The sequence below is a fragment of the Achroia grisella genome, unplaced genomic scaffold (genome assembly GCF_030625045.1).
Source record: "Achroia grisella isolate CSIRO2021 unplaced genomic scaffold, CSIRO_AGI_Agris_v1 utg807, whole genome shotgun sequence".
Classification (NCBI taxonomy): Eukaryota; Metazoa; Arthropoda; class Insecta; order Lepidoptera; family Pyralidae; genus Achroia; species Achroia grisella.
The window spans coordinates 1,242,196-1,262,296 of record NW_026713028.1 but is presented as its reverse complement, the minus strand read 5'-3'; the positions used below and the strand labels follow the sequence as shown (position 1 = coordinate 1,262,296).

The window sequence follows — 20,101 nt, the reverse complement described above, 5'->3', positions numbered from 1 at the left end:
ATTACAGGGAATGTTTAGCATTTCATGTCCGCCCAATTTTAGAACACATAATAACGCAACCCTCTTGGCATATCTGAAATATATGTAAATTAGACGGTAACGCGTATCAACGCCGAGCGAAATTAAACCTCGCATAAATTTGTGACAAACATTGAGACAATACCAAAATCCATATTCATCGGAAATGGCTTTATGTAAACTGTGGCATTCGATGTATTATGTATACAAGTCGCTATTATCATAGAAATTGGATCGTCGCTAATATCAAGTAATAATTTGACCCATCAAAACTACATCCGGTACTTTAAACCCAGATTATTACAAGATAGTTAGAGATGTACGAGGAAGTGAAAATATACAACATGAGGATAACTAATAATAAAAACTCAAAATAAAGATATCTATTACTTTATTAATTAATTATTTAAAAAAGTGGGTTAGGTGGGTCGAAAAATATTCACAAAATAAATTATTTCACGTTTCTGGAGGATACTTTTGACAGACGTCTTGACGACTATTTAACAACGTAATCCATGAAAATGTTATGTTAGTTCGCCAAATTCTTCAGCAGTTACGTGAAACCATAATACACAACTAGATAATTTTCCCCTTGTCATGATTTTACAATTTCATTATATGCCGCAATCAACTCAATAATAAATTGCATTAACTCAAAAATGATAAATCTTGTGAAATTTACTTAAAAGTTTTAAATAGAGTTAAAATCACGTCATCAATCATAAAATTTTCTACTTTTTTAGTTAATGTAGTTTAATGTGAATTATGCAAACATAAATAATATAAAAAAATAAAGAAGATATATAAGTTCAATAATGCACGATAGATAAACTATATTGATCCAGTTCTATGATCATTCATTCATTGGCATAAAATGACAGGATTAGCATATACTAAAACTGTAATATCGGGCAACTCAAATCAATCCTTAATAGAGTACTGCTATTGAGTAAAACAATATCTGTAAGTATTGTGACTAGGATCCTAACTGGACACTACAAATTAAATAAACACATGTCAAACTTATGCCTATGTTTAACAAAGTTCTGCAGATTTTATCTAGATGAAGAAGAAACACCACTACACATCTTATGGTTGTAGTTAACTCATGTATAAATGAAATATCTACGTTGGAAAGGATACACTCTATCCTGAAGATATAAAAACCGTCGCTCCTGTAAGAATATTCTTCAATTATTGCCCTTTTATTATTTATTGAAGGGTCTAGGTAGCGAACTTTAAAACAGAGCGAGCACAATAGATCTCCGTAGGTCGTAGTGCTACAGGTCTAAAACACCTTTCAATGGCTCAATAATAGAAGAAAATAATCATACAGTACTTGTTGGGCGGAAGGAATTCTGAGCACATCTTCCCTATTTCTGCGGTGAGGCGTTGTTGCGTGTCTGAAGGGTAATAAAGCCACTGGAATCACGTATACAAGAGCCATAATACCTTTGTTCACGGAAATTATAACGCACAAAGGACGCCCTCGGCTTCTCAGTATGCGATGTCCATGGTAATTGCAATTGTTTATGTTTGCAATGACTACCTACTTCCCAATAAGGTGACCGCCAACATGTTTGCCATTTCTTAATATTGATCAAACATCTTAAAAGTGTTCTGACCGAGGTCAAAGTATGTAAAATCTGCATTATATGTATATTAGCTGACCCGTGCTTTGTCTTCGTCAAATTTTCGCCATTTTTGCAATTTTTTTATACCTCTATAGTGGCTATCAAAAATAATTATGACTCATACGTAAATGGTTACCTTAGCCTATGGATGCTTCAAACACCAGGGAAGTCACGTGCGCGTTGTCGACCCTTAAGAAATCTTAATTATACCCTTCTTGAAAAACCCCACACTGTAATCTCTAGAGAAAAACCTCGGTAGGTAATTAATTCCGCAATATAAGTGTACGCGGGACGCTCCTCTGAAACCGCACTGTCCGAGGCCACTTAGGTTACAACATGTGGGTACAAATTCCGTGTCGATGGTGACATTTTTCATTGCAGATGCTCTACTATTGGTTAACGTGACTTACAATAATATATATATATATTGGTTTCTCTATGAATGGGCTATCCAGCGCAATATCGAATGCAAAGCCGTAGTACCGGAAATTAACCATCCATACAAACATCCATAATTTAACCTCATTATGGTTTTAGTATTTAATATAGAACTTACAATATTACCTTTTTGTGTGAACTAGTGTTATTTTTTTATAACTACAACAGATAATTAGATATGTGGATTAAATGTAGGTTTCCTTCTCATGAGAATTAGTATAATAATCTTAACGAAGTATACTTTGTATAAAGTCGTCTGTGTGGGTGGGTAACTCTGTTTCAGTTATTCATCAGGTCGGCAAGCATCTTGTATTGTACTTTTAATTTTGCGTTGATTGGTGACTTAATTTATTAAAGTGAATTACAAGGCGTTGCCATTCTGTAGGACTAGAATAATGTACCACGGGGATCTCATGATGACCTGATGTCTATGTTATTGTTCATAATTATATATAGGTGATGATACCACTTACCATCAGGTAAGCCATCGTCTTGTTTCCCATTCCAGTTACATAAACTTTCAGAAATCAGCGTGATATTTTCTACTTCCCACCTCGCAAGGATTTGCGAATTTTCCTTATCTTTTGTTAGGGGGATCTACCTACAAAGGTATTCCTTACATTACACGTGTTGTAGACACATAGCAGGGTTGTTTGGCAGGTCACGGAGCGACACGGCTTGCGCATTACAAGTTTGTAAAGTCGGTCACTCGTGCTCGCCCCTCGATGGGGATTGGGCTGGGTCCAAAAAGGTTATTTTCTCTTTTAAAAGTTAAAAGGTTTTGTTATAGAAAAGACCTGTACAGCTATAAACTTAGTTCTACATTCTGTTACTGTTCTAATTATGATGTCTTCGGTTGATAACGGTTTAGAATACTGCTTGAAAATGGAATGCTCGCAGGTTCGATCCTCGCGCAATACAAACATTTGTATTCATGATTATAATTGTTGTATTTATCTAGGTGTTCTTTAAAATTATACATTGTGTACCTATGTTTTGACAAAAAATATACTTGTGTTTTCAATCCAGAATACATTGGTTAATTCCTGCTTAATTTGACTAAATAGCGCTGTGTGTGTTATGTAGAGTTATTTTTTTATTGTTATTTTGGCGAGAAAAACTTATTTGATAATTTCTTTTTAATTTCACAAGGATATAACTATGGGCAATACAAACCATTAAAACAACAGAAATTAAATTTTAAATTAAAAATATCAATGTTTTTACAGATTACATCAGAATTCGTTATCAAATTGCACCGATTATTGAATCTTAATAATTTTAAGAAAGCAATAAGCCAATTACTACTACACAGAGATATTCGAATGGCCAAAATCACACTGAATCATTCACAGCAAGATTCATAAGTACACAAAGCATTCATTAGGGAGCCACAATTTGAACACCACAGGTTGTATGTTAGCACAAGACATTTACCGCAGTGGTGCCTTGGGTATAATCTGTCCAACCTTTTACTATGTCTTGTTAAAATAGTGGCACCATCTCAGAAATAAGGGTAAATATCTAAACAAACTGACATCGAAATTTCTGCTATGAGAGAGTCGTAGTCCAATAGTTTATTATTACTGTTTTAAAAATTTCGAATGTCCTGTGTAATTTTTTGTGTCGATTAAGTTCTCAATTCTAAGTGCATTACCAAAAAGTTCTTTAGGAGTACTAATAATCTATTTGATTATAAATATCTGTATTTTTTTTATTTAGGTGAACAAATAGTATGTACATTCTGTATATACATACTGATAATTATTAATTGCTTAATTAATAATTATCGTACTATATCACCAACACCGTTAACCACAATTATTTATTACAAACCACAAACATCACTAATGCAGTATTATATTCTGCATTAGTGATGTTTGTGTGTGTAAGAATTAGCAAAGTCAATTCAACAGCTGCTATAACATTTTTTTAAAGTAAACCCTATAGGAATGACAATAACATCAATGCAACAAAAGTTAGTATACAATACAAAGTCTGAGTAAATTGAGAGTTATACAGAAAATTATATCGACAAAATGAATCCAAAATAGGTATCTTTATTCATTGCTGTCCACTTATTATAAGTCAAATTTACCGTTAGTTCAGATGTAGTCTGGATTGAAAAGAATCAATATAACTCAGATCTAATTATTTTCAAATAAGAAAAGTACTTTATTACGGTAATACAGTTTAATGTTCAAATTTCGGATGAATTCAACGGTATTCATCCTTAATTTCAAATACAAAGATCAAATTCAAATCAAATGAAAGAAGAAAACTGTACAAAAACAATGAAAAACCCGAATTATATGTAACTAAACAATTAAGCGAATTGATCATTATCACAATTCGTTATATATTACAGATATTCTTAATATCTTATAATTTATCTCAATCAAAACTGGATTCGAACAGCTGTTTATTTGCAGTTTGACGTATCATCGTATACATCATGGCTACCATATGCCACCAACAATGGCGGAAAAGTTATGAGTTTTAGTCTTTGTCTCCCCCACCATCCTTCTTTATTAATTAACTGGGTTCTTAATAAGGAGTTTGTTAATTTTCTTATATATCAATAAGTGCCTACTTGTGTTATAATTTTAAAATTTAATACTGAAAAATTGCTAACAAGATTCCAGGCAGGCGTTATTAGCCAATGGATGTTTAATAAGGCTTGAGCGACTGCTCTGGAGTTGTATCTTCTTGCATGATGAATAATTTGTCTGTGATTTCGTACCTTATTATCGGTTTAAAATTGCTGTATATTATTAATTTAGGGGAGCGAGTGTTAAATTTAGAGAGTTAAGTTTCCAGATAGTAGGTACATTGTGGCAAGTGTAAAAACTTTGTGTTCTTAACACAGATAGAAAGTTGTTAAATATTTTGCTTGACCTTTCAGTCTTCAGGCCTGTTTTTTACGATGTAAACAGGGAGAACCGATTTTACAATTCTCTATCCGAAAGCAGTTTAACCGCTTTCTTATGAAACTTTTTTTGTTTAACAATCCCACCCACAGCAGGAGTGGTAGAATTACTTATATTTAGTACTATATTTGTATTTAGTACTATTATACTGAACTGAATTCCCGTTACATATGTAAGAAATATTTTTTTTAATCTGTTATTCTGCATTTCTACATGTAATTGTTTTTTTTTTACATATGAACCTAGGGTAAATAAGGTATACTACTAAAGGGCTTGTAAATAGCTTTAATCCTATAATACTGTTTAACATCACGCATTGATAAGCCTTTTATCATCCCTGCGTGACAACTAACGGATGTTTATTTTATATTGCTTAATCTATAATGCATAGTAATTACATAAATACTTATACTAACAAAAGTATTTTGTACTCGTGTGTACAGTTAACTGGAATAACTTACATAGTCACTCAAAAGGAATTCTAAATTTCATCTGAAAAATTGATAGCAAACTCAATTAAAAATTGTAGTATTTCTGGATATTATTCTTGGTCGAATTTGTCTGTAATGTTTGTAGTCGATGGTTTTTATAAAGTACTCTGTGCTTTTTACATAATGAAAGTCTGTATTTTGAGTTAGTTTTTTGTATAAAATAATATTTAAATACATTTATTTTTTCATAATTATACAATATCGAGAAAACTCTGTCGTCCAGGTATTAAAAAATCTAACAACTATTCAATATTAATTTTCCCAGCTACGTCTTCAGAGGTGTACTCCAGGAACGGTCGGAACACAATCGGCGCACTGGATGGCCGAGGGCTGGTCGCAGTCATAAAGAGGCAGGTTCCGTTGGCTGGCCAGCTCGGCCACGAACTGGCATGGGGCCAGGGTTGGGGATGGGTCACATTGCCCAACGGCGTTTGGAGCGGACGTAAGTAATATTTTTTAAAGTTACGCTAGCATGTGACTTGGACTAATGGTTTGCTTTCACCCTAAAGTGGCCCAAAGGTCGTGAGTTCAAATCTGGACGACACAAAAATTTGTATCAATTTATATTCTTGACTAATTCTCCAATGATGGAAACACAGATAACTAATAGAATCTGAGATCCCGTAAACTCTTGTTATGTGGGCATGTCAAGTGTTTTGTTCACCGTAAAGTAAATACATACTGTTTCAAATTTGACGTGGACTTTATTTATATATAAATTAGGAAAAACCACAGGATACACACGTATACACTTACTACGTTTTATTTGTTTTTATTGAGTTCCTGATATTTCGCCAGAGTTTCAACCGTCATGATCACGGTTTACCCGATCATGACGTAATATGTAGAACGTATAAAGCAAATAGAGTTCACAATGCCTCTGACTGACCCCATATGGAATAATCGGGCAATGACATTTGCATTCAAATATTCCCAGCGAGATGTGAACATGTCAAAGTTACGTTCATCCCATCCTCGATAGTTGATAATGTCGGGGAAACGGGATTGTTAGTATTGGAAACGATAAGGCTCTCATTTCTAGTAATTGCTACTATGTCAGTTATCTAATATATAAATAATTCGACACGACGGGTTTATACTATCATATTCCACTAGTCATCATCTATATAGACTAGCCTATCATCCCCACTACACTCTACGGCATCAGTGATGAAGCGGCATTTAAATATCCACTACATACTGGAATTTAACCCCTCCAATCGAAACGCCATCCAATTCAAACAGGGATCGTAATTACTGCCTGTACCTGTGCCCTAAGACTAAAATCTTATCCATGAGGAAGGAGTTAGTTTTCAGCTGTTCCATAAGTCCTTCCGTGGTTTTGTAGTGCGAGTTTCGAAAAAAATATATATGATTATTCAAAAGTTCATATGTTAAGTGAACTATTTAGAATGTGGAAGAAAAATTAAAGTCTAATCAGTATAAATAACCAGCGTATACTATTGTTTCAAACGGGTGCACCATTTCATATTAATAAATAAAAAAAGTTGATATTGCCTCTGATTAGGTAATCTGAATTTACATATTAATGTACAATTAATATTTTTCATTTCATACTTCCAGGCCTGACCTGGTCACAAGAAGGCGAAGACTTCACGCTCCACGCTATGCCAATTATGCATCATACCAACGTCTCCCAAGCTTGTTCCATGCTGGATGGAGTGACAGCATACGAGGCATCAGTTTACGATCAGGCATTGGCTGAGTACGACGACACTGCCGGCACATCAGACGACTGGGACTTCGGTGTCGATTGCGGAGATTTCATGATGTAAACCATATTAACACTTACCGTATTAAACTTTCAGTTCATTTTACATTACGTGCTGATTTGGAAAGTGAACATTGTATGTACAAACTTGAATATGGGATTACAACAGACAATTTGTTGTTAAACAGCAATCTGAGCAAATATAGAAGCCTGTGCAAACAGAACTATACATCCAATTACTATTTAAACGTAATTAATTCTCACGAACCAAACTGCATTGCGTTCAGTTAATTTTAACGCAAATTAATTTCGAATTGTATGTAAAATTTAATTACAATTTGTACCGGCAAATTAAATGAATTATTTCATAGTTCGCTCAGATTTAATACATAGAATCTCTATTCAAATCAGCACATAGTGGTCTTTAACGAATTACATTGTCAAACTGTCGATTCTACTCAACGTTATTTCGAATTAATAATATAATCTACATTTAAAATACATTGATAAAAAATAGTTTATTGCATTGTAAACTTAAATTACTCTAAGTTAACAGTTTTACTTTAGGCGAGTATTTAAGAGTTTTACACAGTGTATAATGTTTTGTACAGCTTTATTTGAAATATACCAACTTTATGTAAGTTTCTTGTGCATTGAACCAAAACTATTTTATTTGTTAGCGAAAGAGATAATATATTTTTTCTTTGTATTTCTATAAGATAACTTTATTACACGATTGGAATGCAATAAAATGTCTAGACGAGTAGAATCTACAGTCTTGATTTTGTTCTTTTTCAATAAAATTTACTGATGTTTAATCATCATTCACGGACGATTCGTTGCTCAATATTAGAGGATGGATATTGTGCTGGTCACGATAATATGATGTGCCAATTATGATGAAGTATATATGAATGTGGAAACAACCCATCTTATGAATTTTGTATTTTGTCAGTAGATTGAGGATAGTACTAGGGGCACAACCCGTACAACTCAATAGATCTACGTTGACACTAATCTATCACCAAAGTCTGGCAACCATACATAAACAAATTTTAATACTTCTGATTAATTATTAGAAATATTGAATATTGTTTAATTATTTATTAGATAATTAATTTGTAGTTATAATTAAAATAATGATTCTTTAAAATTTCATTTCCATTGTTTATTTTGTATAAGTGCCAAATATTTATAATCACGTTTCAAAATGGCTGTAATAGTAGTAATAAATTAATGTAATTATCTTTTTAATTTGAAAAAGGAATATAAAAGTTGCCAGTCTTTCAGTAAGATCATTCTACACTGCAATCGAAAATGAACTTTAAGAATTAGAATTCAAAACTCAATACATTAATAGTTGCATGCTCTGTAGTAACTGTATGTGTGTCATAGAAACAATGTGTGTAGCCATAAATCCGTTTAGATCTTGAAGTTGTACGGCCTATACAGCTTAGATTAGTGTTAGCAAATGGTCAACCGATTGGAGATAACAACTACGATTTCTTCTGTCTTATCTATACTCACTGTTGCCCGTTATTTTAAAGGTATATTTGATACGAAACTTTTTCTGCTAATAAAAACTTGATAATAATAGAACCTCTTTAAAGTATTTCTTTATTATTCTTTAGTTATATTTATTTACTCGTTCATACCAGTAAAAAGAAATGCTAATAATTGTACTACATACTTAAAAGCTATATTTCTATTTTTTTGAGTGGTTGATTTATTTTTCTAAATGTATCGCGGAAAAATATTATGGAAATTGAACTAACAAACTATACTTTTTTTATTTGCTGGGATAGTAAATTGGTAAACGACAACGTTTTCAATGGTATATTACGGTTCTATTAATGTCAAGTTAGCTAATTGAGAAGTGAAAATAACAATAAATTATTGTTTTGTTACATTTTGACATATTTTATCTGAATTTGAAAATGATGTCTTTATGCAAAACAAATTTTCGAATCATTTACTCGACACTTTCAGGGTATATGCTTATATTCTTATCAATTGTCCTTTATATTTTTGAGAAATTGTATCTACTGCGCAAAGCGCGATGCATTTAAATAAGGCAAAATACATACACTTCTATTTTGTATAAAAAAGATAAATACGAAATTAAATAATAATAATATAAATTAAGATAAATTTGCGTTCTTAATTTGTCGTATTTTGGATCAAGAAATATTAATATTTTCCAAAAAAAATATTGTTTAAGATAAGTTAGTAATTAAAATAATTATCAAAGTACAAATCGTCAGCCATATGGTTTTAATTGTATCCAAAATACATACCATAAGCATCTAAAAACTGAAAAAAATATTTTGTTTTTAATACTACTTTTGGAAGCAATTTCGAATATATATAATTGTAAGTTAAATACATGAAATTGTAAGTATCATTATTCTTTCCAAAGAATAGTATCCTAAGATGCATATATAAGATACTGTATCTGTATGTACGTCACAAAAGGATAGTGATAATACAAAATGGAGCGTAAGTGTTTTGCCCTAAAATAAGCGACACACGCTTGACCCCACATTGACACCAATTACGACAGAGAAATTATTATATATACTCGTAAAATCGTGAATGATTCGTATTTTAGACGTAAGATACTCAACTCGGTGTTAGTATGTAGTGAATGTGGTCGGTAGAGAAATATTCGTCTGAATTGAAAAAAAAAAACTCCATAAAAAATGAAATATCTTTTAGGAATAAAGATGCCGATAAACGTTGTTTTTACTCAATCAAATATGAAAAATATTTACATTAATTATATAAATTAATGAACTAAAATATTTAAAAGTCATTATGTATTTAATTTATTTTGTTAAAATAGTCAAAGAAATATATGTAACATGTGATTTCAAATACAATATACAGACAAGTTGTCAATAATATACGATTTACCCGTCATCATGGCGATCAAAATTGCCGAACCTTGGGAACTTAATAAAAATAAAATGTACGATACTGTAATAATTTCTATATAATGTAAAATAAATTTGCTGTCCGAGATTTAGAAGAAGTATCTGTACAAAAAAGAGATTTCACTGTTATGTACGTTATTCTTCTAAACCGCAAACAGATTTTTTATAATGGTCCACAGCACAGTTTTATAGAAGCTTGTATTTACAATGTGTTCGCTTATTCTATTAATATATATTTTATATTGTGTAATACGAGCAATATCGGACTTGTATTTTATATATGAAATGTGTGAAATAAAAGAACAATATTAACGCTAATTATTTCTAAAAGATCTTTCAACGCCCAGTATTGTAACCAACGTTTGGCATAGAGTCAATATATTTAGGTGTGGTATTGTAAATTAGTACAATTAATAAATATATATATATAGATGCTATAAAATCTTCCGACCTACCCAAAGACTGCCTAACGTTATTATTACCTGATACCCGTGTTGTGTGTACCTTGCATGGTCATTAAGATATAGAACCCGGGCCCCGCGAGACAGGCTACATTGCAAGTTTTTATTTTGGAAGGAATAACTTAAAGAGTCGCAACGTCTGAATAATCTGTCAATTTGGAAAAAAATAAACTTTTCAACGTAACCATATGATTACCGAAAAAGTGTTCTAAACTTTTACCATAGACTACTTATGTTACCTACATGTAAATTGATGTCGATTATTTTTTTTCTATATTTAACATTTTTATTATAAATAGGTATATTAATATACCTAATCGGCCAAATTGGTATTTTAAATGTTTAATTATAACTAATTTTTGGCCATGTTTTTTAAAATATACTATTCAATTAGTTTCCCATTTGTTTCGTGTTTTTTCAAATATAATTCTACCAACGAAATCCAATTCTTCGGTAACAGTAACTTCTAAATTTATTTATATTATAAATTTTCAATATTGCAGTAAATATTCGCTACTAGAGTACTATCAGAATACTATAGAGTAATCATTTAAATGTACTGAAAATTGTTTGTTTTTGAACACTGACAGTAAAGTCAGACGTTGCGAGACTTCGTTAAGAAATACTCTTTAATATTAAAGGTCATCTTGAATATTAAATTTAATCGTCTACATATTTATCATTGGTTCCACAAAGATCCCTTAAGGGATGTGATATCTAAGATACAGATAAATAATATCTACATTTACATCTTCTATGTTATATAATCTGTTTAATGATGTATTTGAGTTTTACCGTAAGTACCTTAATAATTTAATATATTGTTGTAATATTTGTTTTATACCCCTATGTGTTCATAGAATTGAATTTAATAAATGTTTTATTATTAAATCTTGCAATGTAGCTAATACATGTCGTAGTAATTAATTACGTATTACGGTGTAATCCCTATATTAGTGTAATTATTATAATTTTTAATGGAAATGGTTACCTTTATGAAGGTACTACATTTGAAAAATTGAGATTGGTTTTTTGAAAGAGAATATTGAATTGTTGGTGGTATCCAATAATTTCGACAATTTTTAAACGCATTTTAAATATTATTTTATTAAAAAGTTTATATTCAAGATGGCGCCATAAGAATTTGTAAAGGGTATAGTTTAAATAGATGATATTTTATATAAATAATAATTATTTTAAACAATTATTGTTCTTAGAATTGTTATTTATATAATAACTGCCATATTATTATACCCGTAGAATATTTTACTTGATAGTTTCTTGTTGTTTATGTATTTTGTAGTTATTTATATTTACGTTACATTAATTCAATTTTTCCTATTATTTTTAATTATAAAATGTTACGGGTACAAAAATAATAGTAATATTATAAATTACGTGTTTATAAGTTTTTTTATTTTTAAAGATATCGACATAATAATCTGAGGACTTCTAGTCTATGGTCAAAAGTATACAAGCTGAAAAACCACGTAAAAGCAAAGTTAGCATTGTTGTTCTTAGAAACTTTAGATTTACTACTAATAAACCTAATACATTCTTCTCTTTATCCTTGGATTGTTATGTTGATCAAATTAATTTATAATTAATATTAGGCAGCAATAATATTGTGGACGCTGGATTCGTCGAGATGACATATTTTTGTAAGGAAATGCTTGCATGTTTAATTTTAATGATTAATTATCGTGTTCGTTTTTTATTGATTCTGACGAGGATATTATCATAATTTTGTGAATGCTTGTTCAGAGAATTATGTTTATAATCACACGTATTTTGATCTATTTGTCGGAATTGCTCAAACAAATAAAATAAAATTCGATCAAGTTCACAAATTCTCTTGATCGATTGTATTTCCAGAAAAATCCATATGAATATTTAAAATAACTATTTCTTATTACGTTCTGACAAATAGAATAAAAACGTGGATATGAAATTACGGTCACTGGTATTGTGGCTTTATTTTATCAAATAGTGATTAAAATTATGACAATTAAATAAAACAACTGTTATTGAAAAAAATACAAGTTTTAACAGAAATAATAACGAAACTACTTATTATTACCTACTAGAAACTACTATTATTATTACTACCAAATGAAACTATAAGAAAATTTTAGTGTATAGAGCCAATGCACTATAATTTTTTTATTTTTAATGTACTAATGAGACACTTTGGAATGGGATAAAACATCGGAATATTATTAATAGATGCGTGTAATGGATAATTTCAATTCGTTATTTATAAAATGTAGTGTAGTTTGTATTAAGCTTTGAATTATAAATAATATTAGGTTATAATTGAATAAAAAAATATATACGGAGTGTAATCGGAAGTCTCATTATAACATTAAATTGTGTGGAGTAATTATTAACAAATGGTATATTTTTAAATAAAATAGATTAACCAAACCACAAATAATATATCAGTAATAGGATCTTACACTAGTAACATCACTACTACCTCTATGATTACTGTGTATACTCTTTGTATCTATTACACGATCATAAAGCAGCATTCAATGACAGTCAATTTATTTAATTTAAATTTAAACTTCGAACACAATTATTTTCATTCTTATATTTTTTATTAATTTATACTTTTTTTACATATTATGCAATTTATAAAATAGATATATAAGCTAAAAGATTTTTATATCACATGAACAGAGCAGTCTACTGCGCTGTTCATGTGATTTAAAAATACTGTTTTGTCATAGACAATTTATCAACTTTTTCCCGCCAATTGCAATTACGTAGAAATTCACAGTACCAGTGCACTGTACCCTCAACTAACGTACATAGTAGTGTTAGTTGATTTGTGGACAATTTGACAAATAAGTCGAGTAGTCGTGTGTAGCTAGTCGACGTCGTGTGTACAATGTTATGTACGTTATGATTCACATGAGATAGTGACACATTACAGATAATGAATGTTTGTATGTAATTTTTTTAAATAAACACCCATTGTGTGTAGTTTATGGTGTTTTTTTTTCCTCAAAAAAAATTTATCAACCAGTGTCAATAAAAGGATCAATTTTGTAAACTTAATAGACAAACACAGCTTTCAAAACAGCATTTCCACATGAAATGCTGTTTTATAGAGGTAGATTGTGTATAAATTTCCCACTTACCAGCAGATAGAACACATACAGATAGACATGTCTATATACAGAACACGTCCATCATCATCTATCTAAGGGTATTAGTATCCTCGGTGTCAACATCTCTACTACAGTTGAGTTCCTTAGTCACTTCGCAGAAAAGTTCACGCTGGCATCGAAAAAACTCGGAATGCTCAATAGAGCGAAGCGGTACTTCATTGCAGACCAGAGACTCCTTTTATATAGATAAGTCACAAATTGGCACAATATGGACTACTGCCTTCGTCTATGGGCAGGGACACTTGGATACCAGTTAGGTCCTTTTGACGGGGTTTAAAGACGTGCTATGAGAATTATCTCCAACAGTGCGGTTTCAGCGGAGCTTCCTCCCGTTTTTACTAAAATTGTTGAACGAACTACCTCTGCCGAGGTTTTCTCCAGAGACAACCGCATGGGGTTTTTCGAAAAGAGTGTATTAAGGTTTCTTAAGGGTCGGCAACGCGCACGTGACACTTCTGGTGTTTCTGGAGTCCTATATAAACGATGTATCATAAGATATTTTGGTATATAAAAAAAAAATCTGTAATGGAATGGCAAATAAACTGATAGCCTACCTGGTGGTAAGTGGTAACCCTCGCCTATATACATGAACAGCACTATTATCATAAGACGCCTGTAATAACACTCTAGTGTTGCCATTCTAGAGGACTAAAATGACGTCTTAACCTGACGCTCTTCAACCGAATCATGGCTTACAGAGTATGCTGCACGGCTGCTAAAATAGGTGACACTGAGCACCCACGTAAACGACTTGACAAAGTCTAAATCGGTATAGCTCGATACGAATTGCACCGAAATGAATACAGTCAAAGAATTCATATAAAAATAATTTTTAATAAATGAGCTCGGCCTAGGCTGCTACGAGTATGTTACTTTCTCGTTACCTACAATTCAAGTTAAAAAGGCTACATGCCGATAACATCGCTTTCACTGAATTATGGATGCGGGTTTGAAATTTGTTTAAATATTTATATTGTAAACTAAATATAGCACTCCAGTCGTACATATTACCATTTCATAAACACAGTTTTTCCTTAACTTAAGTGCAAAGATTCAGTCGGTCTGACATTTAATCCAAAATTTTAGCGCGCTAAATTGAGTAACTGGTTGCCATAAGCTATTCATATTACAGTTCGAAATCGCAATACTTCCAAATTTGCAGCGGCAAAATCGTAATTGTCTAGGTCTACCAGCCGTGTAGGTGCAGCCAGCCAGTTGTCGATTACTCACCGTACAGTCATGCAGGCTGTACGCCCCGCCAACTCTCGGTGAACCGCGTCCCGCGCAACAGCTGAGTCGCTTGGCGACCGTTGACTTGTTTAATCGGTATAATATTCACTTCAGTGCACGGCTAATAAAAAAAAGTAAATAAAAACTAAATAGTCATTATTTTATACTCCTGTTTGCATTAAAACTAAAGTTTATAACTCAAATAACCATAGACTGTGATATGTTCTGATTTTGAAAAATTTCCGCGGGAAAAGTTACATTTGAATGACAAACGGCCGTAACAATTTTGTGTCAAATTTTGTGATTGATGTGTTTACATTATTGAATAAAATCTCATGTAGTAAATCTATTTAATTTATTTTTGAATGTGGATTGATAAATTTGGCGCAATAAATTACATTCCAAATAAATATATAGGGACAATATAAACTAAAAAAATAGTCTTCCACGTTACTTTAAGAAATTCTTGTGTCAAATTGAGAGATGGATAAAAACGGGGGCTCCAGACTTCTGCAAATGCAGGTAAGTTAATATATAGTATATTATTACTAAATTATATATTGAAAATAGTATAAAAATATCAAGACTAATTATAATTGAGACCATAAATACTCATTCATTTATGAAATCACTTATGACTAAACATAGGTTGAATGAATTCTAAGAAATTATGTGCCTATGTAGAGTTTATACAGCTTTGATGATAATGCAACAGCGACCGCTGTAAAAATACGATGTCCACAAAATGGGCATGCTAGATAAATTAAGTACATAAGTAGGTAGGTACTTACCGGTTATAAAAATGTATCTTTAGAACATTTTCTTGAACCTGTGTATTCACTATTTTTGTCGATAGAATACATAAATAGAGCATTTTTCTTAAATTATTAATAAAAATAATATATAAATAGAAATTAAATTAACGACGATATAATTTACAGTTTTAATGAACAAAATTTCAAACAATATTTAGCAATAATTAAGTTATACAAGGAGTATCAAACAAACGTCGCTTCCTGCCATTGGGATACACAGAAAACAAGAACAAAAAAAAAGGTTTAAAATGATTCAAACAAACTTGTATCAAAGAGTCGACCAACATTCGATCATCATAAATAATGATTACTTTTAAATATGATAAAATGTTCTCTAAATTTGTGGTTTAATAATCATGCCATTTATTAATGGAATAAGGTTAATTTTTCAATAACACGAATATCAAATCTGCCCTCACACCAAGTACAAAATGGTAACAATTTCCATCTTTTTTATCAGTAATATATGACAAATAATCTTTATACGTATAAACTCGAATGAGCTTGACATGTATGATAATATAAAATTATTATTAAATAAATTAAAATTTCTATGCAAATTCAGGCAAGAAGAATAGACATCGGAGTTGATTAAAAGAGGCTTGGATTAACTAAAAATATTGTATTGTAACTGGAAACAAGTGCTTTCATCAAAAGCTATTAATTATAACATTCTCGAAACGCCTATATAGAAATGCTATCGCATTGTGAATTTGTGATTAATTTCGCTGCCGTCGCGAGCCGTAAGCTCAGCGCTCAGCGGAGGGCTCAGTTCGTTGGGTTCAAGGTTGCCAACCGTTTCCTCTTGACGTGGAACATTCCTAATAATAAGATCAAACTAGGTAGTTACACATGTATAGTTACACATATGTATGAACATTTGTAACTTATCGCATTATTATTTTTATTCGCGTACTAACGATCCGTGGCAGGCCACGAGTTGTAGGAATATAAATGTAGCAATATAAACAATATTAAATGAAATTAAATTTAAAATATTTTTTCATATAGTACTATGTATGTGTATGTACTATGCTATAGGTCGCATACGAACACACAAGTTTTCATTCTTACACGCATTCTTCTTGTGATAAATCTCCATTCGGAATGATAATAAAAATTATATTTGTCGCAAATTATTAACTGTTACAATTGCCGCTTATAATAAAATTAAGAGGTATTAAACGACAAAAGGGCTTACACTGTGGTAGAATAAAAAACTTATATTAAGTTTATTTGAATATCATTATTTTTATTTCTATTTCTTATAAACATTAAGTTTCTTGCATTCATATTTGTTTCCTACTCTCCATTTCAGTCTCTAGATTCAATTGAGAAGAACTGGCAAAAAATCAACATGATTTTCTTTTTAAAACCATTTAGTTAATATTGTTTACTTATTTAGGTGGCTATGTTTAAACATTATAAAAATCCTGTGCATAAACAAATATTCTCAGGCATAGTATAGTAGGCATGTATTACAGACAAATCCTCTGTAATGACAGTGAAACCAATATCAAAACCATTGCGTTCATTACAAGCCTTAGAAAACAGCATGCAAATAGGCAGATGCATACAGTTTTTGTTTATTCTGTTTTGAGAAATGTGAAGTGTTGCAAAATCATTTTATAATACATACATTTTCATACCAAAACTACAATTGGGTGTGCTTAACAAAAAAAAAATATTAAAAAAACATTAATTATCAAAATCCAAAAAGTTTTTTATAATTTTAAATTCATGCTTAGTTATTCAAATTTAACAATCAGTGTTTGTGCGTCTTATTGAATAAATAAATAAACAAATAATTCTGGACAATTAACACAGCACCATCTAGTCCCACTGTGACTAGATGACAGACAAAGCAAACCTTGTGTTATGGGTACTAGATATAAATATTTAGACATTAAATTCATACATAATATACATAGAAAACATCCATGCTAATACAATTAATCATGACTCATGAGTACAAATGTTTGCACCGTGCGAGGAATCGAAACCGCGACCATCAGATGTAAAGCGGTGTACTAAACTGTCATACTACCGAGCCCGACATCAATCTTTATCGGATTCAGATAACGTGGCTATTTATTATGTTCAGCCGCGTGAAATTTATAGCCTATATGTTATTCTGATGTATAAGCTACATTACTGTAAATTTTATCAAAATCCGCTCAGTAGTTTTTGCGTGAAAGAGTAACAAACATCCATCCATACTCACAAACTTTCGCGTTTATATTAATAATAAGATATATAATTATCTTAACATGGCAAGTAGAGGAAACCTAATAGTTTATATCGTTGCCATTTATAAAATTAAAAAAGTCGATGCGCTGCCTCCACAATTTACCCCAATTCTGATATATTTGTCCCAGTTACACTCGTTCAATAGCTTCACAACTGTCCATGAGGGCAGGTAACAAACCTCATGCCCTACATGTGAACGGCATAATCAAAGACACTAAAACAATTTCCGAACCATTACGTAGATTACATATTCGACACACTTTGTGTTTCATAATCTATGATAAAATATTTCAGAACGTTTTTTTATACTGTTACTTAATTTGTCTATGTGTATTAATATTTTAACGTGACCGGGTTTTGCTATGTGACAAAACCCAATCTCGTTAAAATAATTAAAAAAATTAAAGCAATGTCAACTCCGGCATCAATGTACCAAAATTGAGAAAGATTTAGAAAATTTCTCACTATTAGTTATTTATGTACGTTATTCCAGTGAAAATAGAACCCTTTTTGCCTTTTCTCCTCTACCCAAAGGTTGTCTGGGAGAGATTGCATAAGCGGCAGAACCGCCGTTTGTACGCTCTTAATTTTAATTAATGTAATTTTCCTGGTGCAGTAAAGAGTATATAGATAAAGAAACCCTTTATCCCTATATAAATATACTATACCCTAATTATATCTAAATTTCTAAGGTACAAAATGTACTTCTTCACACTCTTTTATGATAATGTCGGAATGTAAAGGAATGAAATATCCCGATTGATAAATCACTTAATTTGGAATTGAAAAATGTTTATTTAAAATCGTGTTGAAAATGCTCCATTTTAAGTAAGGGAAATACATACAATAATTTGAAAGTGCTATTCGTTCGGCAGAATAAATATTTATAACAGTTTCGCGCAATATGGTAGTAAATCTCTTTGTACATTTCACTAACAAAATATTGATGTGTACATACTGTGTCCCCATTTGTGTATTTTTATCAGACCGATAACTGTACTGGTCATAAGCCAAATATTAAAGAATGTTATCGCCAAATATTGGTACTTATTTACATTAAAGTTTAGCAATAAAAGTGAGTGCAGATTCGTAACCTAGTTTTCGCAAAATATTTGCGAGTTAAAAAGTTAGTAGTCATCTAACAATAATTAGTATACGTTAATCTTAGTTTGTGCAGGGTTTCGGCAATATTTATTATATACTTGCTGTTACCCGTGACTTACTCTGCGTGTAATGAAAGTTTTATTTATGAAAATAAATAATAATTTATCTATATTTTTTCTGAAATGAAAGTTATTCTAAGCTTAAGTTACTCCTTATAGCATTATCTATCTGCGAGTGAAAAACGGTGCAGCCGTTTCACAGATTCGCAAAGACAAACAGATAGACAGACAAACATAAATTCAAAAATCTCGTACAATACAAATAATTCTATTCGTGAGTATTATTGTTTGTATTAATAATTGGTATTTTATAGAAAACATGACAAAATGTGTCTAAGTATTTATATCAGTTGTCTAATACCCATAATACAAGCTCTGCTTAGTTTGGGACTAGGTGGCGCTGTGAATTGTCAAAGAAAGTTATATATAACTTTAAAAAAACAGTTATTTATATAACTTTTATTGATTATAACACCAGCGCTACATTAATGGTAGAAAAACAAACGAGTTCTAGATATTTCTAATTTTCTGTACTAATAACGCCCATATTTGACACAATTAGTCACGCACTGGTCAAATTTTATATAAATACCTACTTTACATATATATGGAGGAGTGCGTGGTTATTTGAGACATAAAACATTTTATAATTATAGCCCAGCCTAGCCCAGACTCTTCCAAAGTAAGCACGAACAATACGATCACGTAAGTTTGTCACGTTATAGTACTTTTAAAAGTTTTTTTATTAAAACTGACACGAATAAATATAAACATACCTACTTATTTATCAAAAGTGGTAAAATAAAGGAATATTCAATCTATTA

General features: G+C 31.0%; 2 protein-coding genes across 3 annotated transcripts in view; both read left to right on the top strand.

Moving 5' to 3' along the window:
* Positions 1–7,493, top strand: part of LOC131851774 (uncharacterized) — a 79,178-nt gene extending 71,685 nt beyond the window's left edge. Inside the window, exons 8-9 of the mRNA XM_059202323.1 lie at positions 5,777–5,953; positions 7,096–7,493. Coding sequence (XP_059058306.1) covers positions 5,777–5,953; positions 7,096–7,307 — 389 coding nt within the window. The 3' untranslated portion in view covers positions 7,308–7,493. The remainder of the gene's footprint in view (positions 1–5,776; positions 5,954–7,095) is intronic.
* A 7,552-nt stretch (positions 7,494–15,045) lies between these two features.
* Positions 15,046–20,101, top strand: part of LOC131851767 (zinc finger C2HC domain-containing protein 1C) — a 39,623-nt gene continuing 34,567 nt past the window's right edge. For both annotated transcript variants that reach the window (XM_059202313.1, XM_059202312.1), the window contains exon 1: positions 15,046–15,571. In XM_059202313.1, coding sequence (XP_059058296.1) covers positions 15,533–15,571 — 39 coding nt within the window. In that variant the 5' untranslated portion in view covers positions 15,046–15,532. The remainder of the gene's footprint in view (positions 15,572–20,101) is intronic.